Genomic DNA, 20,718 nt, shown 5'->3' with positions numbered 1-20,718 from the left:
ATACTAGCAATGAATAATTGGGAAAGTAATTTTAAAACCACTTACAATAGCATAAAACATCAAATGTTTAGTGATAAATTTAACTGACGTGTAAGACCTGTACACTAAAAATGACATATTTCTGGGAGAAGTTGAAGAAGATCTAAATAAATGGACAGACTCACCATGTTCATGGATTAGAAGGCTTAATATTGTTGAATTGACAAAGTTCTTCCAAAACTGAGCTATAAATTAAATCCAGTAGCAGTCAGAGTTCAGGAGAAGCACACCCTCCCCCCCCCCCTTTTTTTTTTTTTTTTGCAGAAATTGACAAGCCAATTTTAAAGTTTTTTTGGAGTATTTCTGCTTCTGTGATTGCTAAGTAAGCTCTTTGGAACCATCCTTCTGCAGATGGAAATTACAGGCTGTGGACAAAGTACACACAAAAACCTGACTACCTGATGACCCTGGGATGTGTGAATGACCATTAAGAGCATGAAGGATGGTTAATATCACTAGTTATGGGGCAAATGCCAGTTAAAACCACAATAATATAGCAGTATACACTTAAAAGATACATTACTGTACAGGGTAGTTGGAATTCTCATACATTGTGAATGTAATGTGACATAAAATGGCACGACCGCTTTGGAACACAGTTTGGCATTTTATCATACAGTTAATCATCAATTCCACCTGCAGGTATTTATGAGAAATGAAAGTATATGGCTCCACAAAGACTTGTATAGAAATGTTCATAGCTGTTTAATCCATCATAGCTTAAAACTGGATTCAAATGTTCATCCACAAGTAAAGGATGAATTGCAGCATATCCATCTTAACATAAAACTACACAGAAAATGAGCAAAGCCCATCGTCTTGTGGCGAGATAACCACTGTTACTTTGGGTTGAAGATAGAAGCAGGCTCCCTGGACCCCACTCAGGCTACCTCTCAACTTCAATCTCCTTGTGTCTTTTACTGGGTTTCAATCTCATCTTACCCCATATTGTCTTTTGTAGCAAAGGAAACAGGGAAGAGTTATGAAATAAACTTAAAAACATGGCTTGAAATAAGAGGAAAAAGGGGGACTCGTGGACCAGAGAGCAGAGGTTTTCACAGTGTTAAGACACTGCTGTTCTCACAAGAGGTAGAGGAGGTATCTCAAGAGTCCACAGACCTGACTTAAGTGCATACGTATATGCATAGATGCGCACAGAGAAGTCAGCAGCTTGAGTCGGGACCTGCAGTGAGAGGCCTGAGCTGAGGCCTTGGCCGGCAGCTGTGCGGGATGGAGTTGCCTGAAGTAATAGTACATTCAGATCATTTCACTGAGCTAAGCCCCTCAAGCAAGTCTGAAGTGATCTTGAATTTATAGTGTTGCTTGGCTGTGGTGACAGAAACCAGTCTCTAGAGGAAAACATCGATCCCAAATTAAAATTGAGCAGTGAGCTCACAATTAAAGATCAACAAATGGAAGAGAAGGCAAGCCACCGTGGCTGAAAGTCCACAAACAGCAGTTGAAAGGACAAATTATAGTTTTCTCATTCATAATGTAGAACAGCTATGTGTGAAATGTTTAAAGAAGTAAAGGATGTAATCACAAAGATAGCCAGACAACTTCTGTTAGTTAGTAGACGTTTATGGTTTGAGAGGGAAAAAAGTAACTTCTAGAAATAACTTGAAATTAAAAAGCAGAATTTAAAAAGATGTAATCTATGCTTATCCACATCAGAGAGATGTCAGGAAACACCCAACGGTGTGTATAGGAGGTGTTCTAGAAATTCCAGTCCTGAAAGTATACCTAAAAAAACTCGTCATCTTCATCAGTGGACATGCATTTAATAACTGCAGTGTTTGTAATGGCAAAAAAACTATAAACAACCTAAATGTTTGTTGACAGAAGGAAGGATAAATTGTGGTATCCTATCACAAGTGTGAAATAGTGAAGTGAAAATAAAAGAACTACAGCTATAAATAACGTGGATGAGTTTTATAAATGTAGAGCTAAGTTTAAAAAGCAGTCCCAGATTCACAGGTGTTTATATTATACTTTATAAGTTACATTTTAGTTACTTTTAATCTTCCATGTATATCAAAAAATAAAACTTGAAGACTATTTTGGGCAATAGCAAGATCATTTAAATGTTATTTATTAAACCATTTTAAGGAATAAGCAGTACATCATTACGTACATTTTACTTTTAAAGTGAATCTTACTTGGGGGGAGGGTATGCTCAAGTGGTAGAGTGCATGCTCAGCATGCAGAAGGCCCTGAGTTCAGTCCCCAGCACCTGCATTAAAAATAAATAAATAAACCTAATTACCGCCCCACCCCCAAAAATAAAGTAAATAAAGTGAATCTTGTTGATGTTCATTAGGCTGGTGAGAAGCAGAATCGATGATGATGGACGGCATTAATATGAGATAAAGGAAAAAAAACTTTCAGAAAGAAAAGCTCCTTAGTGGGGCTTACCGTCCCCAGATAGGAGAGATATATGGGGCTTAGAGCTAAGATGGTAATACACTTGGTATTAAGGAGTTTTGTTCAAACTCATAGCCTTGTGCTTCTGCTTTTGGCCATCATTAAAGCTAAAAGTCTTAGGCTTTTTGACGTTACGAATTAACAGGGTGTTAAAGGATGAAAATTTTAGTTCGAAAACAAGGTATATGTTTGAAATAGGTCTGCTTTTCCGTGTTAAAGTTACATCTGGTCGTACTGATGAACTGGCATCTCCAGAAAGCAGAAGATCTTTCTTTTTTGACACAATTAAATGACCATCAGCTTGAGCTCTCTGATGTCTGCTTTCTATATGAAAATTTGCAGCGTAGGGGAAAGAGCTTTGAGAGTGTTGTAATAGCAGGAGATCCAGAATCTCAGGATTTGCCAAGCACGTGACTAGATATTGTAGAAGAAATCGAGGTATAAAACATGACTTGCCTTCATGGAATTTTTAACTTACCGAAGATCAGATAAGCTTATGGAAATGTAATTAACAATACCAGGCAATTTAAACTACAAATTAATAGCACAGATAAATAAATCTCCTAACTGCTTAGAAAAGAAGAAAACATTTAGAACAGAGCAGTCAAAGAAGGCTTTGTTCACTAAGGGAGGACTAGTCGGGCCTTGAAAGATAGATGGGATCTAGATGGAGCGATATCGTGAGCAGAGGCAGGGAGATGGCCGAGTGTGAGCTGCACTGGGTTCATCTGGCTGTGTTGCAATGTTTGTTTAGGGCAATAGTAAGACTTGGGGGAAAACTAGTTTTGAGACAGATTTTAAATGGTCTACGGAGCAAGGACAGGGAATTTAGACTGCCACTTCTACTGCGAGTAGTTTATAGACCACATTTGGAATTTAAACTTACTGTCATTTGGTACTGATGTTAACAATGAACGCTCTTTTAAATAGCTTGTTAAGAAGAGGGAATGGTTTTGCTTTTTATAGTATTTCTTTGTTCCTTGCTTTCATAAGGTCAGCCTGACCTGGGTGGGCATCATTTGATTTGGCTTCAGTGTAGCCAAACAATTATGCTCCGGCAGGAGAGCTCTGAGTTGCTTTGATTAATGTGTGGAAAAAGCCACTATCTGAAAGCTCCTTCATTCTCAAAGGCACAGACTGCATGTCTGTCATATAAAGGGTCCCAGTGACCTCTGGAAGAAGAGGATTTGAAATGTACAGTGATAAGTATGAAGGGAAATTTGTTTTTAATAGAAATAACACCCTGGATCCTCTTTGATGTTGTTACAGAATTTTCTTTGCCACTTTCCTGGGAATGAGGGCAGTGTTGCATATGCTGGGAAACTGTTAACTAAATAAAGACATGCCTCTCTATATAGTGTGTCATAATATTCAAATTTACTTTTTAGTGTGAGTTAAAGTGGTATTCACTGACTTTTTCATAGCAAGCAATTAATGGCGTTTCCTCAGGTTTTGTTTTATTACAGCCCCTTTTCAGTCTGACCCCACGCAGCTGCTCAGGTGGTATATCTTAAAGAGGGAAACTTGGGGAGGGTATAACTCAGTGGTAGAGTGTGTGCCTAGCATGCACAAGGTCCTGGGTTCAATCCCCAGTACCTCCACTAAAAAAAAAAGTAAATAAGCGTAATTACCCACCCCCCAAAAAAAAAAACCTGAAAAAAAAACCACGGGGGAAACTCCCACCAAGGCATACAGAGCTGTCTCCCTTTTGCTCTCAAGGTATCTTAACATTCCTTATCAAAAACTGCTGCAGTGGATTGATTCTTTACCTTAAAAAACATTCTAACTGTAAATAAGAGTTGATTTCAACTTCCACAACCACAGTAAAAATATTGATGTGTGTATGAAAAATTATACACTTGTCAAAGCCTGCTGACTCATTGAGTCACCTTTTAGAGTTTTGCTCAATGAGATTTGAGAAATGAGAGAACTCTTCTTAAAAGAGACACACAAATGTTACCACTCACTTTTAGGTGGTTTCTGGCCTTTGCCCTGGTGTGTGAAAGTGGTGGAAATTCCATCTCACGTACAAATATATGATTGCAAGTGGCACAGTTTTCCTTGGCATGGTCCTGATTCTCAAAGTACTGCTAGTTGAACACACTAATTTTTTCTTTTTTCTCTTTTTAATTGAAATATAGTCAGTCTACAACATATCAGTTTCTGGTGTACAGCATAATGTTTCAGTCATACATACACATATGTATATTTGTTTTCATACTTTTCATTATAGGTTATTTATCTATTTTATATATAGTAGTTAGTATTTGCAAATCTTGAACTCCCAATTTATCCCTTCCCACCCCCTTTCCCCCGGTAACTGTAAGTTTGTTTACTTTATCTGTGAGTCTCTTTCTGTTTTATAGATAAGTTCATTTGTGCCTTTCTTTTTTTTTTTTTTTTTAAGATTCCACAGATGAATATCATGGTATTATCCTTTCTCTTTCTGGCTTACTTCACATAGAATGATGATCTCCGGGTCCATCCATGTTGCTGCAAATGGCATTATTTAATCTGTGTTATGGCTGAGTAGTATTCTAGTGTGCGTGTGCGTGCATGTGTATGTGTACATATATATATACATACAACATATACCACAGCTTCTTTATCCATTCATCCATCGATGGACATTTAGGTTGTTTCCATGTCTTGGCTATTGTAAATACTGCTGCTATAAACACTGGGGTACATTTCAAGTTAGTTTCTTTCAGATGTATGCCCAGGAGTGGTATTGCTGGATCATATGGTAAGTCTAATTTTAGTTTTTTGAGGAATTTCCATACTGTTTTCCATAATGGCTGTACCAAACTACATTCCCACCAACAGCACTAAATTTCTCAAGTGTCTGTTCTTTAACTGGAGTTTTAGCCAGTACTCAATTTAGTGAGCTGATGTTTCATCAAATTGCTTTAGTTAATAGACTCCAGGTAAAAATAAATGGACTTTAAAAAGATAGCATTTGCAACTGCATGATTCCACTTATATGAGGTATAGTAGCCCAAGTCATAGAAACAGAAAGTAGCTTGATGGTTGCAGGGGGGTGGGGTAGGGATGATGGGGAATCGTTGTTTAATGGGATAGAGTTTCAGTTGCAAAATGAGAAGAGTTCTAGAGTTTGGTTGCACAACAGTGTAAATGTGCTTAACATAACTGAACTGTACACTTAAAAATGGTCAAGATGGTACATTTAATGTTATATGTATCATACCATAATTTTAAAAATTAAAAAGAGGGGGAAAAATAGCACCTGTAATCATGTTAAAAAACATCAGATTCCTAGGAGTAAATCTATCAAAGGACTTAACAGCCCCTCCATACTAAAGTCTGCAAAACATTATTAAGAGAAATTAGGGAAGACCAAAATAGAGGGGCACACTATGTTCATGGAGGACCCAGTATTTTAAAATTTCAAGTCTCCTCAAATTAACCTACATTATCAGTGCAATCCCTAACAAAATCCCAGCACCTTGATTTTTGTTATTTTTGTTTTTATTGTTGCTGCTGTTGTTTTTTTGGTTTTGTAGAACTCAAGGTGTCTTTAAAATTCATATGGAAATGCAGAAGGCTAGAAATAGCTAAGGCAGTCATGAAGAACAGGATTGCAGTACTTACATTGGCAGATACCAAGACTTATTATAAAACTATCAGTTGCGAAAGAGCTTACCATATTGTGGTCCTTGGACTGGCAGCATCAGCATCACCTGGGAGCTCGTTAGAAATGGAATTTCTCTGGCTCTACTTCAAACCCTGTTGAATCAGAATCTCCAGGGTTGGGGCCAAGGAGTGTGTGTTTTAACAGTCTCTCTAGGTTATTCTTATATGCTTTAAAGTTTGAGAAACACTGAATTAAGACATTTTGACATGAGGAAACAGAAACTAACCAGTGGAACAGATAGTCCAGAAACACAGCCATGCATACACAGTTCATCTGACTTAGGTCAAAGTTGGCATTGCAGTGCAATGGGGAAAGGGGGGGGTTTTCAATAAATAGCACTAGGTGATTTATATCCATATGGGGAAAAAGCTGTCTTAACCCCTATATCATACTAGATACAAAAATCAATTCCAGATTGAATATATGGAAGTGAAATGCAAAGTTAAGACTTTCAGAGGAAAAATATACATGATCATCTTTGAGAGCTTAATAGGACAGTCAAAAAGGACAAGCTCTAACCATAAAACAGAAAATGGTAAACTGGATTATTATTAATATAAGCTTTTGAAAATCAAAAGATACTATTAATACTTGTTAAGCACTTAGACCAGACCTTGCAAACGCAAGTGTGTGTTGTACTTGTCAGGTAAGAATAATAATATATTACCCTCCTCCAACAAAAAGACAAAAGACGTGTGTCCAGGAAATATAAAGAATACTTAACAAAGTATCAAGAAAAATTTTGACAACCCAGTAGAAAACAACAGCCAAAGGACTCCAGTACGTACTTAATAGTGGCATTAAAATGGTCATTAACATATTAAAAGGTCCTCAACTTTATTAGTTATTAGAGAAATGCAAAGTTGTTAGTGAATTGCAAATTAAAACCATAATGGAATACTACTAAATACCCACCAGAATGGCTAAAATGAAAAAAATAGACAATATTGGGTGTTGCAAGGATACGAGGCAACGAGAACTCTCCAGTGTTTCTAATGAGTGTAAAGTGGAGTAACCTTTTAGAAGATTGGTAGGATCCAGGGACGCTAAATACTCTGTGACTTAACACTTTCACTCCTCAGTATATGTCCAGCAGAAATACTTGTACGTGTTCACCTAAAGAACCTGTCCTAGAATGTGCATGATTCTGATAGCACGTCTAGAATGTTCACAGCACATTTATAATAGCCCTAGATTAGAAGCTACCTCAATGCCTTAACAGTGTAATGGTTAAATAAGTTGTATATTACAATGAAATATTATTCAGTAAAATGAACATTCTACAACTATATGCAACTGTGGGGATGAATCTTTCAAACATAATGTTGAGCAAAAGAAGCCAGATACAAGAGTATTCTGTGATTACATGCCGACTGACCAATGGTGTTAGAAGTCAGGATAGTGGTTACCCTTGGTAGAGGGTCAGGGAAATGACCAAAACAGAGAACAAGAGGGACACAGGGATGCTAGTAATGTTTCTCGACCTGGGTGCTGATTACAAGGGTCTGTTCAGTTTGTAAAAATTTATTGTATACGTTTCTATATGTAGATAATGGTTTAATAAAAAGAAAAATTGTACCTAGTAGCTATTTCTTTGCCATGTAGAACTGAAAATTCATGGAAAGAGTCACATAAGACATTGATGTTCATGGTCAGATGAGTTGCAATGGTCATTCTTTCAATGTTCTGAAAGACCAGTATCTTTAAGAAAATGAATATTAATAGAGTACCTTTTCTCAGCACATTTAAGCCAAATTAGAATTTCCTATACAAAAATAATTTCTTTCTGACTATTAATAAATTTAGTCCAGTTTCTTTAAAAAAATTTTTTTAATTAATTTTTTTGAGGGGGAGGTAGTTAGAGTTATTCATCTATTTAATGGAGGTGCTGGGGCTTGAACCCAGGACCTTGTGCATGTTAGGCATGTACTCTCCCACTGAGCTGTACCCTCCATCTTTAGTCCAGTTTCTTGTATGGATGTATTAAGTTCATTTAAGTGTTTGCATGTATCTTCCATATAGTCCAGGTGAAGATAAACTATGAAATTCTAAATTTATTATCTACATTAGTGCTTTGCTTAGGAAGACTGATTTATTTCTTTGAGCCTGTCAATGATAGAGAGCAATAAGATGCAGGGTGACCTACTCATTTTTATAGGAAAAAAGTGAGTTTCTTGCAAAAAGCATAAAAGCGTCAATCACAGCTTATTCTCACAGCAGACTTGCTACGTATCTAGGTAATTCTGTATGTTTTTGTTTATCTTAATGAAGACAAATAAATGTTACAATTATGGTGTAAAGAGTTCTCTTGTACAAGTGAGATAGAACAGTACACTGTAATAATGGGCAACCAGCTATTTTCAAGTTAATGCTGTCTGAACATTTCACCAAATATCAGGATGGGGTTGTGAGGACATGGTTTAAATATAGTGGGACACCAATTGGTTTATGTTATTTTGGAAGAATTCTAATAAGCTGAATATTTATGCAAGAGAAAAGCTTATTGCTGTGTACAGCTGCTGTTTGCCAGGACACATAGCTAGCTTGTATCAGGCATTTTAGATTTTAAGATAATTAACATCAGTACCTTTTTATGTGTGACTGCTAAGCCCTGGCAGGTAGAGGGGTGCCATAAGGCTTAGGTAGAGTGGTCACAGCTTAATTTGTGTTTTGGGTGATTTACCTTTTAAGGGAGTTGGCAGACTGTGTGCCTTGAGAAAGGTGGCAGCTTGCTCCTCTAGGGGGTGAATAAATCCTGGTTAGTTCTGGACTAGTCATTGTATTTCCCTTAGAACAAGAAGCTAACTCTCCTGTTACCAGCTTTTTAGTAATTTCTGTTATTTCAGGCCAGTTTTAGATAAAAATATTCAGAAATTTATAGAGCATTTCAGAGAAATGAGTGAATTGTTGGAAGCAAATTATAGGTTTTAAGAATTAGCAACATCCAATATTTTATATCTTCATAAAAGTGTGTTCTTTAGGGGTAAATAGAAGATGAGATGATTAAAAATAGTGTTCACTGTAATTTAATTATATGTAGAGACATAGCAGAACCTTTTCTGTACTAAAATAACCCACCTTTTGGGAGACAAATTCTGAACTTTGGAAGATGTTGAATATGCATTCAAAATATTATTTTGTGAGTGGCTTAAAAAAAGGCAATGAAATACTAGTTTGAGCATAGTTGTATTTTTATCTTATGTTTTCTAAGTCTTTAGTGACACTGAACATGAGTGTAAGATTGCTGTCTTTTTAAGGACTTTGTAAGTAATGATTTTGTAAAATATTTGCTTTTTTATTGTCATAGAATATTCATAACATAAACTTACCATTGTAACATTTTTTAAGTATATAGTTCAGTGGCACTAAGGACATTCATGTTGTCATACAGTCATCACCACTGTCCATCTCCAGGACTTTTTTTTAATCATCCCAAACTGAACCTCTGTATCCCTTAAACTCTAACTCTCCTTTCTCGCCTCTCCCTTAGCCTCTGGCAACCACCATTCTACTTTCTGTGTCTATGCATTTCACTATTTTAAGTACCTTATGTATGTGGAATAAAATACTTGTCCTTTTATAATTGCCTTATTTCCCTTAGGATAATGTCTTCAAGGTTCATCCGTGTTGTAGCGTATATCAGAACCTCCTTCCTTTTTAGGGCTGAGTAGTATTCCATTGTATTTATATACCACATTTTGTTTATCCATTTATCCTTCAATGAATTTTTTTTCTTTGGGTTGTTTCTGCCTTTTAGTTATTATACGTAATGCTACTATGAACATTGAAATGCACATATATGAGTCCTTGCTTTTTTTACTTGTTCCGTACGGAGATACCAAAAAGTATCTGCCATGGACATAGAACAGTCAACAAAATTTCACAATTTACCAGTCTCTGATATATTTTGGGTTTTGCTCACATTTATAACTGGTAGCTAGAATTCTAGGCTAGTAAAAGATTATATCAGTTTATGTTTAGGTACTATATATTCACTTATTGCCTCTTATCAAAGCAGAAACTCAGTGCCTATTTAAAACCTCTTCTATGTGAGACATCTCACTATTCTGATCTGAGGCAAAATTTGGTAATTGTCAATACCTTCCCTTATTTTACTAGTTTTTAGCACCTGAGAAATTTATATGTCCTTAAGTACTTTTCTCTCTTATACTTTTATTGACCAGTAAAGAACTTTAGTTGACTTTAAATTACCTGTTTGCAGGGTGTTTTGGTGACTATGAAGTCTATAAGAATTATAATCAAATAATGTTAATTAAAAATATAACCAAAGATGAACTCAGGAATTCATGTCATTATTTTCCCTTCATTATTGCAGAATTTTGGAGGTGGGATAAGTTTTGGTCATCTTTTAGTCCAACTTTTTTCTTTTTATAGATAAGATGTCTTACTCCTAGAGAAGTTATTTATCCACTTATTTAAGGGCATATAGATAATAGCTGGGAAGATAGAGGAACCCAAGTTGGTTTTGGAAAGATTCACATTAATTTGAGATTTTTACAAAGTTAATGAATTATTTAAAACCTTACTATTATTTGATGTTAAAAAATGGATCTTATTAAAAAAATTTTTTATAGCTGAAAGAAACCTTAGAGACCATCAGATCAAATCTCAACAGTATGTAGACAAGGAAAAAGAGGCCTAAAGATGGTCAAGACCTTTCCCAAGGGTTATGCAGCTCATGGGCAGAGATCCTGGTCTAGAACCCAGTTCTTTTTGTTTTCAGTACGTTTTTCCCTCTTTGCCAGGCCTCTTATTTAAAAATGTTTTGTGTGTCACAATTTACGAATGACTTATTTTCAAAAAGCTTATGAGCTTATGTTCTTTGTCATTTGGAGCATTTTGTTGTAAAGAAAAAATGCTGTCAAGCAGTGATGAAGCTTCTGAGCTGCCTCACCAAAGTGTGCCTGGATGACAGTAATGAAAGTATCATTTCATGATACCTAGTTGTTATTTACAGTGTTGTGCCCTTGGGAGAGCATGTTCCCAATTCTATCCAGGGAACGCCAGGGAAAAAAACCTATCATGTGATTTTCATACATGTTAGTCACTATGAATTTGCGTTTCTATTTCAGAAGAAATGTTTTTGTACACCTCTGCCCCTCTGTAAAAGAGGACAAAGAAAAGGCCCTTTCTCTGTCTCTTTCTTTATCTCTCTGAGCCCCTGCAGTGTGCCAGGCCACACAGAAGGCACTGGCAGACCAAACAGCTAGGGCCTCTGCCCTGAGGGATCCGAACTTGATGCAGTGACAGTCGCTGGGTAGAGGTGGAGTCAGAAGACTGTGACAGAGCCAGCAGAAGGCGGTGGGTGGTCATTCTCACGTCCTAAATTGACTGGAGGCGAGAGCAGTGACCCTCGTTTGGGGACACGCTGGAGACTGGATCAGCTCCGCTCACCGTCTGCACAGAGTGGAGCCTGAGTCCTCACCAGCTGGGCTTCGTAGTTCCCGTGGGGCTCTCTCCACTGGGTGTGCTTGCTCAACCACGAGACTGGAAATTTTATAAAAACAGAATTTTCTTCATAAGTCAGTAGAGCGTTACAGCACATATGTCCTGTTTAACTTTCTTTTTCCTTACCTGATGTCCCAGTATGACGGATTCTGACCTCGTGGGCAGCAGTGTTTTGTAACATATATTAAACCCAGTCTATCTGCAGTTCCCTCCTTTTAGAAAGACTTTCCCAAGTCTGCATATCTCCCAACCAAATAAATATAAGATAAATGCATTCTTCAGTGATATCATTATCCAGTCAGTTCCTTCTGTAAAGCTTTTCAAATGTCTGTTTTTCAGATTGCATTTTACTTTCAGTGTTTCATGAGACTGTTTTGCTTGACCCTCACATAAAAGTCTCAGGCAAACTCTTGTTCTCATGCCAGCGTAGAAAACAGTCTTACTGGTAGTTTTTCCTAGGAAAATCCCTGCTTTGGCATTCAAACCCTTTAAAGCCAAGCTTTAGCTGACAGGCCTGGTCTGTGCTGATCTGTGTACCGTGACCGTTACTGGTAGAGTGACCATGTGGTTGGGAGCTGTGGGGGAGGGAAAAGTTTTCCTCGACCCTATTAGGGTCCCTGGCTGGGTCTGAAAGTTCAACTGACAAAGACAGATTAACAAGAGAAAAGCACCCAAATTTATTTAATATAGGTTTTGTGTGACATGGGATCTCATAAGGAAATGAAGACTGAAGAAACAGTTAAAGCTGAGTATTTTTGTGCTAGGTGTGATGAAGTGTGGGCAGTCATGGAGGAATATGGCAGGTCAAAGGAAAGTGCAGTAAACTGGGAGAAACTTAGTAAGATTTGCTTGTTGGGATTCTGGTCAGTGTCCCTTTGTCTTCAGAGGAAGGGATGCTCCTTTCCTCCGGATGTAGGGAGGGCACCTCTCACGTGACGGTTTTATGACTTTCAGGGAAGAGAAGTGGGGGAAGGTCAGAGTGATCTTCCTGCTTGTGCTGTTTTCTCAAACTCCTTTAGTTTAGAACGCTCTATGCCCAGGTAGCTGAGGGTAGGTGATGGCTAGTGCTGCCCCCTGTGCCCACTTGCGGGCCAGGGAGCGTTTCCAATAAGGGTGTGAGGAAGTGTTGTAGGAGGAGAAGTCCTGCAGGGGACCGCGTGTGCTGTTCAGCAGGTGCTCTCAGAGGCTTTTTCAGTGTTGACTCTCCATGCATATTTAATCCTCACAACTCTATGGGTGATGGGAATTACTGTTCCTACTATAGAGAGGAGGGAAGAGAGATCCTCTGAGGTCAGGTACCTTCCCAAGGTGACATAGCTAATCACCTCACTTGGTGGAGCTGAGATTCTGATCAGGCTTGGGCTGACTTGGAGATTTTCCCCAGAGCCATTTCTTCAGTGTGCTTCCATGCCGTCACGAGGTTACAGAGACAGTCCCTTTAACACACTGAAGAGAAAAAAGGCAGTGATGCAACCCACCATAAGTAGCAGAATCAGTGTGCAACTTCACTTAATGAAGAAAATTCTTCCTTCCTTTTGAAAATTCTTGAGATCGCATTTTATAATAAAATCTTCCACCCACAATGTCACACAATTTAAGAATTAGCTTTTTAATGTCTTCAGTTTCATCATGTATATCTTTATAGTGCTATATATACTTACTTATGTTGATAAATTCATCCTTTTTGTAGATTTAAGTTAATGGAAACTAACAAGATAAGGATATGCATTAATCTTGTAAACTGTACTTCAAGGAGATAAAAATATTTTAATTTGCAAACTTAGTTATAGAAGAGTTAAGATTACTTAATAGTCATTGCTTTAGTGTGTAAGTTCTCTGAGGGCAGGACCTTGTTTGTCTTGCTGCTACTTTGTCCCTGGGGCCTTGTGCACACTCCTTGTACAGAGTAGGTGCTCAAGAGAATGAATGAATGAATTAATTAACACAGTGCAGCAAGAATTTATTCCTCTGATTTTCCTTCTCCCTTATTTGTGTATTCTTTGTTTACCCCTCTTCTTCCACTTCCTTTAATCTAGCAGTTTCCTGAAGCTCTTTACGGAGTCCTCTTCTTACATTACTCTGCCAGTGTTTCCTGGGTACTGTCATCTATTCCTTGGAGAAAGTGTTAAAAAAAAATATGAAGATGTTGTTATGTAGCCATAAAAAATGAAATCTTGCCATTTGCAACATGGATGGATCTAGGGGGTATTTTGCCAAGTGGAATAAGTCAGAAAGAGAAGGACCACATGATCTTACTTATATGGTGAGTCCAAAAAACAGAACAAGCAAACAAAACAAAATGAAAACAGACTCATAGATACAGAGAAGAAAAAAAAAGCCTTTTACAGAAAATTTTATTTTGAGAATTTAAAGAAAATCTTGACATGAAGTGGGGACAAAAAATGATCCTTAGGCCTACAGGGCCCGGAACTGCTGGATCACAGCCAGGATGTGAGGGTCTAATTCAGCAGTGAAGAGCAGGCTCTCCAGGGTCACCACGTACTGCTGGATTACTTGGTGATGCTGCAGGAAGACTTGCGGGAGCCTCTCTGTACAGTTCTCATACCATGGTTTTAATACACTGGTTGCCAGAAGTGAGGTGGGGTGGGCAAAACAGATGAAGAGATTAACAATTGTAAACCTGCAGGTATAGAATAAATAAGTCATGTGTAAGGAATATGGTCAATATGGTCAATAATATTGTAGTGACTTTGGGAAAAGATGGTTACTAGGCTTGTGGTGGTCACTTCATAGTGTATGCAAGTATCAAATCATTATATAGTACACCTGAAACTAACTTAATGTACATCAACTCCATTTCAATAAAAAAGGGAAAAAAAAGAAAGTAGTTGAAGCTCATGTGTCCCAGTGCAATTTCCAAAAAGATAGAAAGAAAGAAAAAGATGTCATTTTGGGGATCAAGAGACCAACTATTACGGTCAGCTTTGGCTACTAATGAAGGTGTGACGTTGAGCAAGTGATCTAACCTGCTAGTGCTTTATTGTAAAAGAGTTGGCTTAGATTTGCAGTTGAAAATTCAAATACCCACAGGGGCCAGCTAGGTAATACAGACAGTGGAAGTGAGCTGGGCATGATACAGTAAGGATCTGTAGGGACTGTGATGCAGTGTGCACTCCACTGAAGGACTTGCTGACTGTCAGTGAGCATGTGGAGTTAAAATGAATTTACCAAAGACAAATGCTTCTATTAGCTTAGCCTAGTAGTTCTTAAATTTGGCTGTACTTAGGAATTACCTGGGGAGTGTTTTAAAAACCACCGATGCTCAGATCCTGCTCTGAGATGTTATTTACTTAAAATTTTTCTTTATTTTTTATTTTTTTAATAGGAGTAGAGTCAATTTACAATGTGTCAATTTCTGGTGTACAGCATAATGTTTCAGTCATATATGTATTCCTTTTCATGATTTACTTTTAAAATACTAAAATCTTCTAAAGTGCTTCTAATGCACAGCTAGGTTTTGAATGATTAATTGGACTCCAGTTAACTAGGATATTTTTTACACTTGACTTTTAAAAATAAGCAAATAATCAAGGATGTGACCAGTTTTCAGACAAATAAGCCTTTTGTCTTTCTTTGAAGCACTCTTTACTGGAAGTTATTGTGAATGATCACCTAGGGACAATATTGGGTTCCCTGTCATCAGCAAAGAGCTTAACTTGTGTGCGTTAAGCAGTCCCCATTGTATCATAATACATTTTGCCCCAGTTTTTGCTCACCTGCAAGTGTCACTTTCCCCTCACTACATCTGGGTCATATGCAGTGGTTTCTGCTACATTCTCTGAACTGATGGCAGTTACAGCTTTCTCTCAGGTTAGGATTCAGTATGTGCATATTCAGAGTTTTCTCATAGGCCAGTCTCTCTTTAGATACCCCATCTAGGGAAGCATTTTAACTAAAATTGGAGACGCCCTAACCTAACCAAGACTAGAAAACATTCTTAAAATTTTAGAATCCTTAAAGTTTGATTTGCATCTGCATCAACACATTAGGAAATTTTTTAAGTGAAGAGGTACCAGATTTCTAATTATTTGTTTTCATTTGTGAGTTTGGATGATTTTTAAAAATTTATTTCAACTTTGAGAAAGGTGGCATTTGTTTTTATGTAATTTATTTTCTCAATTTTTTAATAACTCAGATAAAAGATTTATTAATTTATGGTATGATATATATTCTGCTTATTGTTTTGATTATCTGGAAAGATTGATTCATTTTTTAAGGAATTTTTTCAATAGAACAGGGCAACTAGGTTAAATAATGATTTTGCTCAAATGAACACATTCTTCATAAAAATATTTGAAAGCACATGTCATGTTCTATTATTTTTCATTGAGAAGATTTTCAAATCTGCATCTAGCCATATTCTTGATATTTTTGGCAAAATTAATCTTGTTGTATTCAGGGTGGGGTTACCCAGCTCATCCATTCTTTCTGTGGTCTTTTTTTTTTTTTTCTTCCATCAGTGTTTGCTTTCGCAACCAAAGTTCTGGGCCATTCAGACATCAGCCTTGATCCTCCGGACAAAACTTGAGAGAGGAAGCACACGCCGAGTGGAACGGGCAATGAGGCAGACACAGGTGAGAGTTAATGTGGCAATTGTTGTTATTCTAACTCTTTATTGCTGTTAATATCATACGTGTTTGTTATGGATATGAAATAATGAAACAGCTTTCCTTTCATGCAATCATTTTATTATTTTAGAGTAGTTCTAGAGTTTGCTTGGCTCTAAAACCCAGCAGTTTCACTTAGCTCTGTGACCATAGCATTTTGTTTGTGGTTTGTTTTTTATTTGAGATGTTTTATTTATTTATTAAATTGAAGTACAGTCAGTTACAATGTGTCTATTTCTGGTATACAGCATGGTGTCCAGTCATGCATATACATACATATATTCATTTTCATATTCTTTTTCATTAAATATTTTTATAAAATGTTGAATATAGTTCCTTGTGCCATACAGAAGAAGCTTGTTTTTTTAATCTATTTTTATATATAGTAGCTAACATTTGCAAATCTCAAACTCCCAGATTTATCCCTTACCATCCCCTTTCCCAGGTAACCATAAGATTCATAGTATTTAACTTCTCTAAAGGAAACTGTTCCTCTATTCAACAGTTTTCAACAGCAGACTTGTTGGTCTCTCACACCAAGCATTTCTTCACTTCCTTGTGGACATCAACTGGGTGTCCTATAATTTAATTCCATTCTGACACTACATGGAATTAGTGCAGACCCCACAGGTTAAGGCTCAGTCCCATAGGACTGTCCTCCATTTCAGATTCCTATCTCAGATCTGCTACTTCTGACCTACTGGCTATAAATCAGGGGTTCTCACAACCTCCTTTTGAGTTCAGATTTGATAATTTGCTAGAATGGCTCACAGAACTCAAGGAAACAATGACTATTACTGCTTTATTATAAAGGATATTATAAAGCATACAAATGAACAGCCAGCATCTTTTCTAACCCCTACCACTCAGGACGTTACGAGAGTTTTAGAAGCTCTGTGCTGGGACCTAGAGCTTATTTATTTTTTATTATATTACAGCATCACATCTCTAATTTTAATTTTTATCATCTGTAAAAGAGGGTGATAATAATAGTACTTACAGTATAGGTTTATAGTGAGTATTCAGAGAGCGAATATAAGAGTTAGTAAAAAAAAAAAGATATGCAGTTTCACAGAGAGATTGTATAAGGAAATAAAATTCAGCCTAATGCAGAAATATTCACTAATGAACTGAAATTAATAATCTCTATTCCAAAGTGTTTTTTTTAACTAATGAAGAATATTTTGTTAATTTCTATTTCTAAAAATGCTTCTAATGGACACCTCACTAAGCTTAGTGCACTTGATTGATGCTTCTGGAAACACAAAGATTATTCCATAGGTTCCGTATCTTTCCTAACTCTGACCACTGATGGAGTCTAGAGCAGTGGCACCTCAGTAGCAGCGAACACACCTAGTGTCCAGATCTTGATTTCTAAATACCATTCTTCAATAATGGGAACCAGGGCTCCTTGGATAGATGGCTCATTTTAGGACTGGGGCAGTGGAAGCAGGGAAAATACAAGATGAGCCTGGAATATCTTGTGTAGCGCGAGAAAGTAAGGTAGTGCTTCAAAAGGTTAGGGGACAAGTCAGAAGGACACAGGAGCTAAAGAGATAGAACAGTGTGAACTAGTAACATAGTAAAAGTCATAAAACTTTTCCGTGTGGCTGCTTAAATTTAAATGTCTTAAGAAAAAAATGTTTACAGTGATTATTTTTCAAAGACTGAGAAAAGTTAGGAAACCAAACAATATGAGCACTTTAAAAATCAGTCTTTAAGAGCATTTAACATGTTTTTTTTTTTTTTTTTTTTTGGAAATAGCCTACCTGCTTTAAAAATCTATTAGTTGGCAGGTTAAAGCAGATGTTTATCTGAATTAAGTGAAATTTTTGTTTAAAAAAATCCAAGAAATAGACTCATAGACATAGAATACAAACTTGTGGTTGCCAAGGGGGAGGGGGTGGGAAGGGACAGACAGGGAGTTCGAAATTTGTAGATACTGAAAGGTATATATACAATAGATAAACAAGATTATACTGTATAGCACAGGGAAATATATACAAGATCTTGTGGTAGCTCACAGTGAAAAAGAATGTGACAATGAATATATGTGTGTTCATGTATAACTGAAAAATAGTGCTCTACACTGGAAATTGATACATTGTAAACTGACTATAACTCAATAAAAAAATGTTAAAAAAAAAAAAGCAACATGGTAATTCTAGAATTTCTCTGTGTAAGTTTAGTTCAGCAAACCAGTAAGAGGGTTACCAAGTTACTATGAATATCAGTGCTACTAACTTCCTGTTAGCAAACATTTATTGAATTCTTAGTCTCTATGGGCCTTGGATATACTTAGTTAATACATGGTCTTTCACTTCACGCTTTGCACTCATGTCTTCTGTTAATTTTGGCATATAAAATAGCCAAGTCATCTTTCATTTTTCTTTTGTAGTGGCAAATTTAACTTAAAAAGTGTCAAAGTAAACTTGTTCATAGGTGTGTAAAATATATTTTCAATTTGAAACCTGCATGATTCTCCGAATTGTGCAGAGGACGCTTTTAGATGTCAAATAACAAGGATGTGCTTTGCCTGGGGAAAATGAATATAAGAAAGTGCCTAGTCACCATACTCCCTGTCCTGGCCTTCCCATATCCAGGGTCTCTTCATCTTGTTGTCCAAGTGTTGCATTAGGAAGAGAGTGAGTTAGCTCCCTACCTATAGGACACAGTGAGGGAGTTGTTATTTCTGCCTCTACAGGGAAAATCAGAAAATCTTTCACTCCCCAACCCACAGAATTTGGAAATTAGTCAGGTCATGAGACAAGATAAATGCAAGATTTGTCTAATTTTCTGTCACTTGTTGAGCCATTTACCTCATAATCTGAAGTTTTGCCAGTTCCTCTGATTCAGAGTTTTTGCCAATTCCTCTGATTCAGAGTTTGATATTACTGAGTTTGTTGAAGTTCTTGTATCCCTGAAGAATAAGAGAAAAATGATCTTAAAAATACATGTATACGTAAAACAGTGTTTTCAAAAAATTGTTTTAGTTTCTGTGGATATCTGTTCCCTTCCTCAGCTGTACAACGTGATAAAATGGTAAAATGTTAAAGCCGAAGGAAAAATAAGCTAGAAGGAGTTCTTAGTGAGAAGCTTAATCTTGTCACATTGCAAGTTGAAGACATGCAGGTATGATGAAGTCATATGAACTGCCCCAGTTTGCCTGGCTGCTTAATGACAGAGTCTGAATTTTAACTTACCCAGTGATGGGCAGTTACATCGAAGGATGCAATGACAGGTTCAAAAGATGGCAGATTGGGCAGGGATTTCTGGGTGAGATGTGCAAACTTAAAAAGAGAACGTTGTGTCATCCATAAAGGTAAAAAAAAACCCAGAAAATCGAAGTTGTAAGATCCACAGAAGAGGAAGGAACTCCAAGTGGAGGACAGTTCATTAAAAACACACTCCCTCATGGGAATTATTCTAGGCTAAAATTTCTTTAATTATTGCATGTTCAGGGCTATGTTGATGGTTCAGGGCTATGATGAAGAAAATAACATTTATGGAAATATTGGTTAGTTTAGAATTCAGAAGCAGCTTGAATTAACATGAAATTATATTCTCCAGTATTTATACCCTGCTTTTTACCAGTGGAGTATAAAGTACCCATCTTTCATCATTCAGCTTCTCCCCCACCCCACCACGCCACATCTGATCCAAATCCAAATAATTAACATTTTCTTTATCATAAGATCACATCTTTTTCTTCTTTAGTATGGTAAAAGCAGTGTATTATACATATAATCCAAATATGAAGCAAATTAATTAAAACCACGTAAATTCAAAGGAACTATCTTATGTTCAAACGAAAAATAAATTGTGCAAACCAATGTCATCATTGTCTGTAACGTTCATATTAGTGTTAGATAAATGCAGTTCAGTCATTGAAGATTAATGTTAGATTATTTTATGTTCATTATTAAAAGGATTTTGCTAATGAATTTTAATTACCCAGTTATCTCGTACACCTATTCTTTTAAATTGTGAAGGCCTGCCCATCAGGTCGTCGTGCCGCTGAAGATGATTGTGCAGCAGGAATCCCCTTCACCCTTGAATTTCTGGGGGGACGTTGCATTGAATTGGAAATTTGAGATTGTAGCAGTTTCCTGTCACTGGAGACTGTTCATACTGCAACTTGAGTTTCTTAACTGTGGAAGCTAATTGAGATTTCACAGCTTTTAAATAAGTATTTTTAGAGCATCTGTTCTTGATACTGTATTTTAGTATTTACTAAATTATACTTTACTGGGAAACCCATCAATCTTTACAGCTAGAATACTCCGTATATGTTTGCTGAATGTTGAATTTGAAAAAATAACCTCAATTTTGAATTTCCTGCTAATTAGCAGGAATAATTGAGAGTAGGTAAATTAAAGATTACATTTTCATCTGGCCCTTCAGTAACCTGCGAGCTATAGAGACCAGCCTTTCTAAAATCATTCCAGTCCAAATCTTCAGCCCAGTGCCAAAGCTAACAGGAACAGAGCAGTTGCTATGACC

At 36.8% G+C, this 20,718-nt stretch overlaps 1 protein-coding gene and 1 non-coding gene across 3 annotated transcripts in view; both read left to right on the top strand.

Moving 5' to 3' along the window:
* TTC27 (tetratricopeptide repeat domain 27) overlaps positions 1-20,718 on the top strand; it is a 146,196-nt gene that overhangs the window by 41,300 nt on the left and 84,178 nt on the right. For both annotated transcript variants that reach the window (XM_006197260.3, XM_072937936.1), the window contains exon 10: positions 16,069-16,182. In XM_006197260.3, coding sequence (XP_006197322.1) covers positions 16,069-16,182 — 114 coding nt within the window. The remainder of the gene's footprint in view (positions 1-16,068; positions 16,183-20,718) is intronic.
* TRNAA-AGC (transfer RNA alanine (anticodon AGC)) lies at positions 3,992-4,064 on the top strand. The gene has a single exon. It is a non-coding gene; the product is annotated as a tRNA-Ala (tRNA).

Source organism: Vicugna pacos, chromosome 15, assembly GCF_048564905.1.
Source record: "Vicugna pacos chromosome 15, VicPac4, whole genome shotgun sequence".
Classification (NCBI taxonomy): Eukaryota; Metazoa; Chordata; class Mammalia; order Artiodactyla; family Camelidae; genus Vicugna; species Vicugna pacos.
This window is presented reverse-complemented; position numbering and strand designations above follow the sequence as displayed.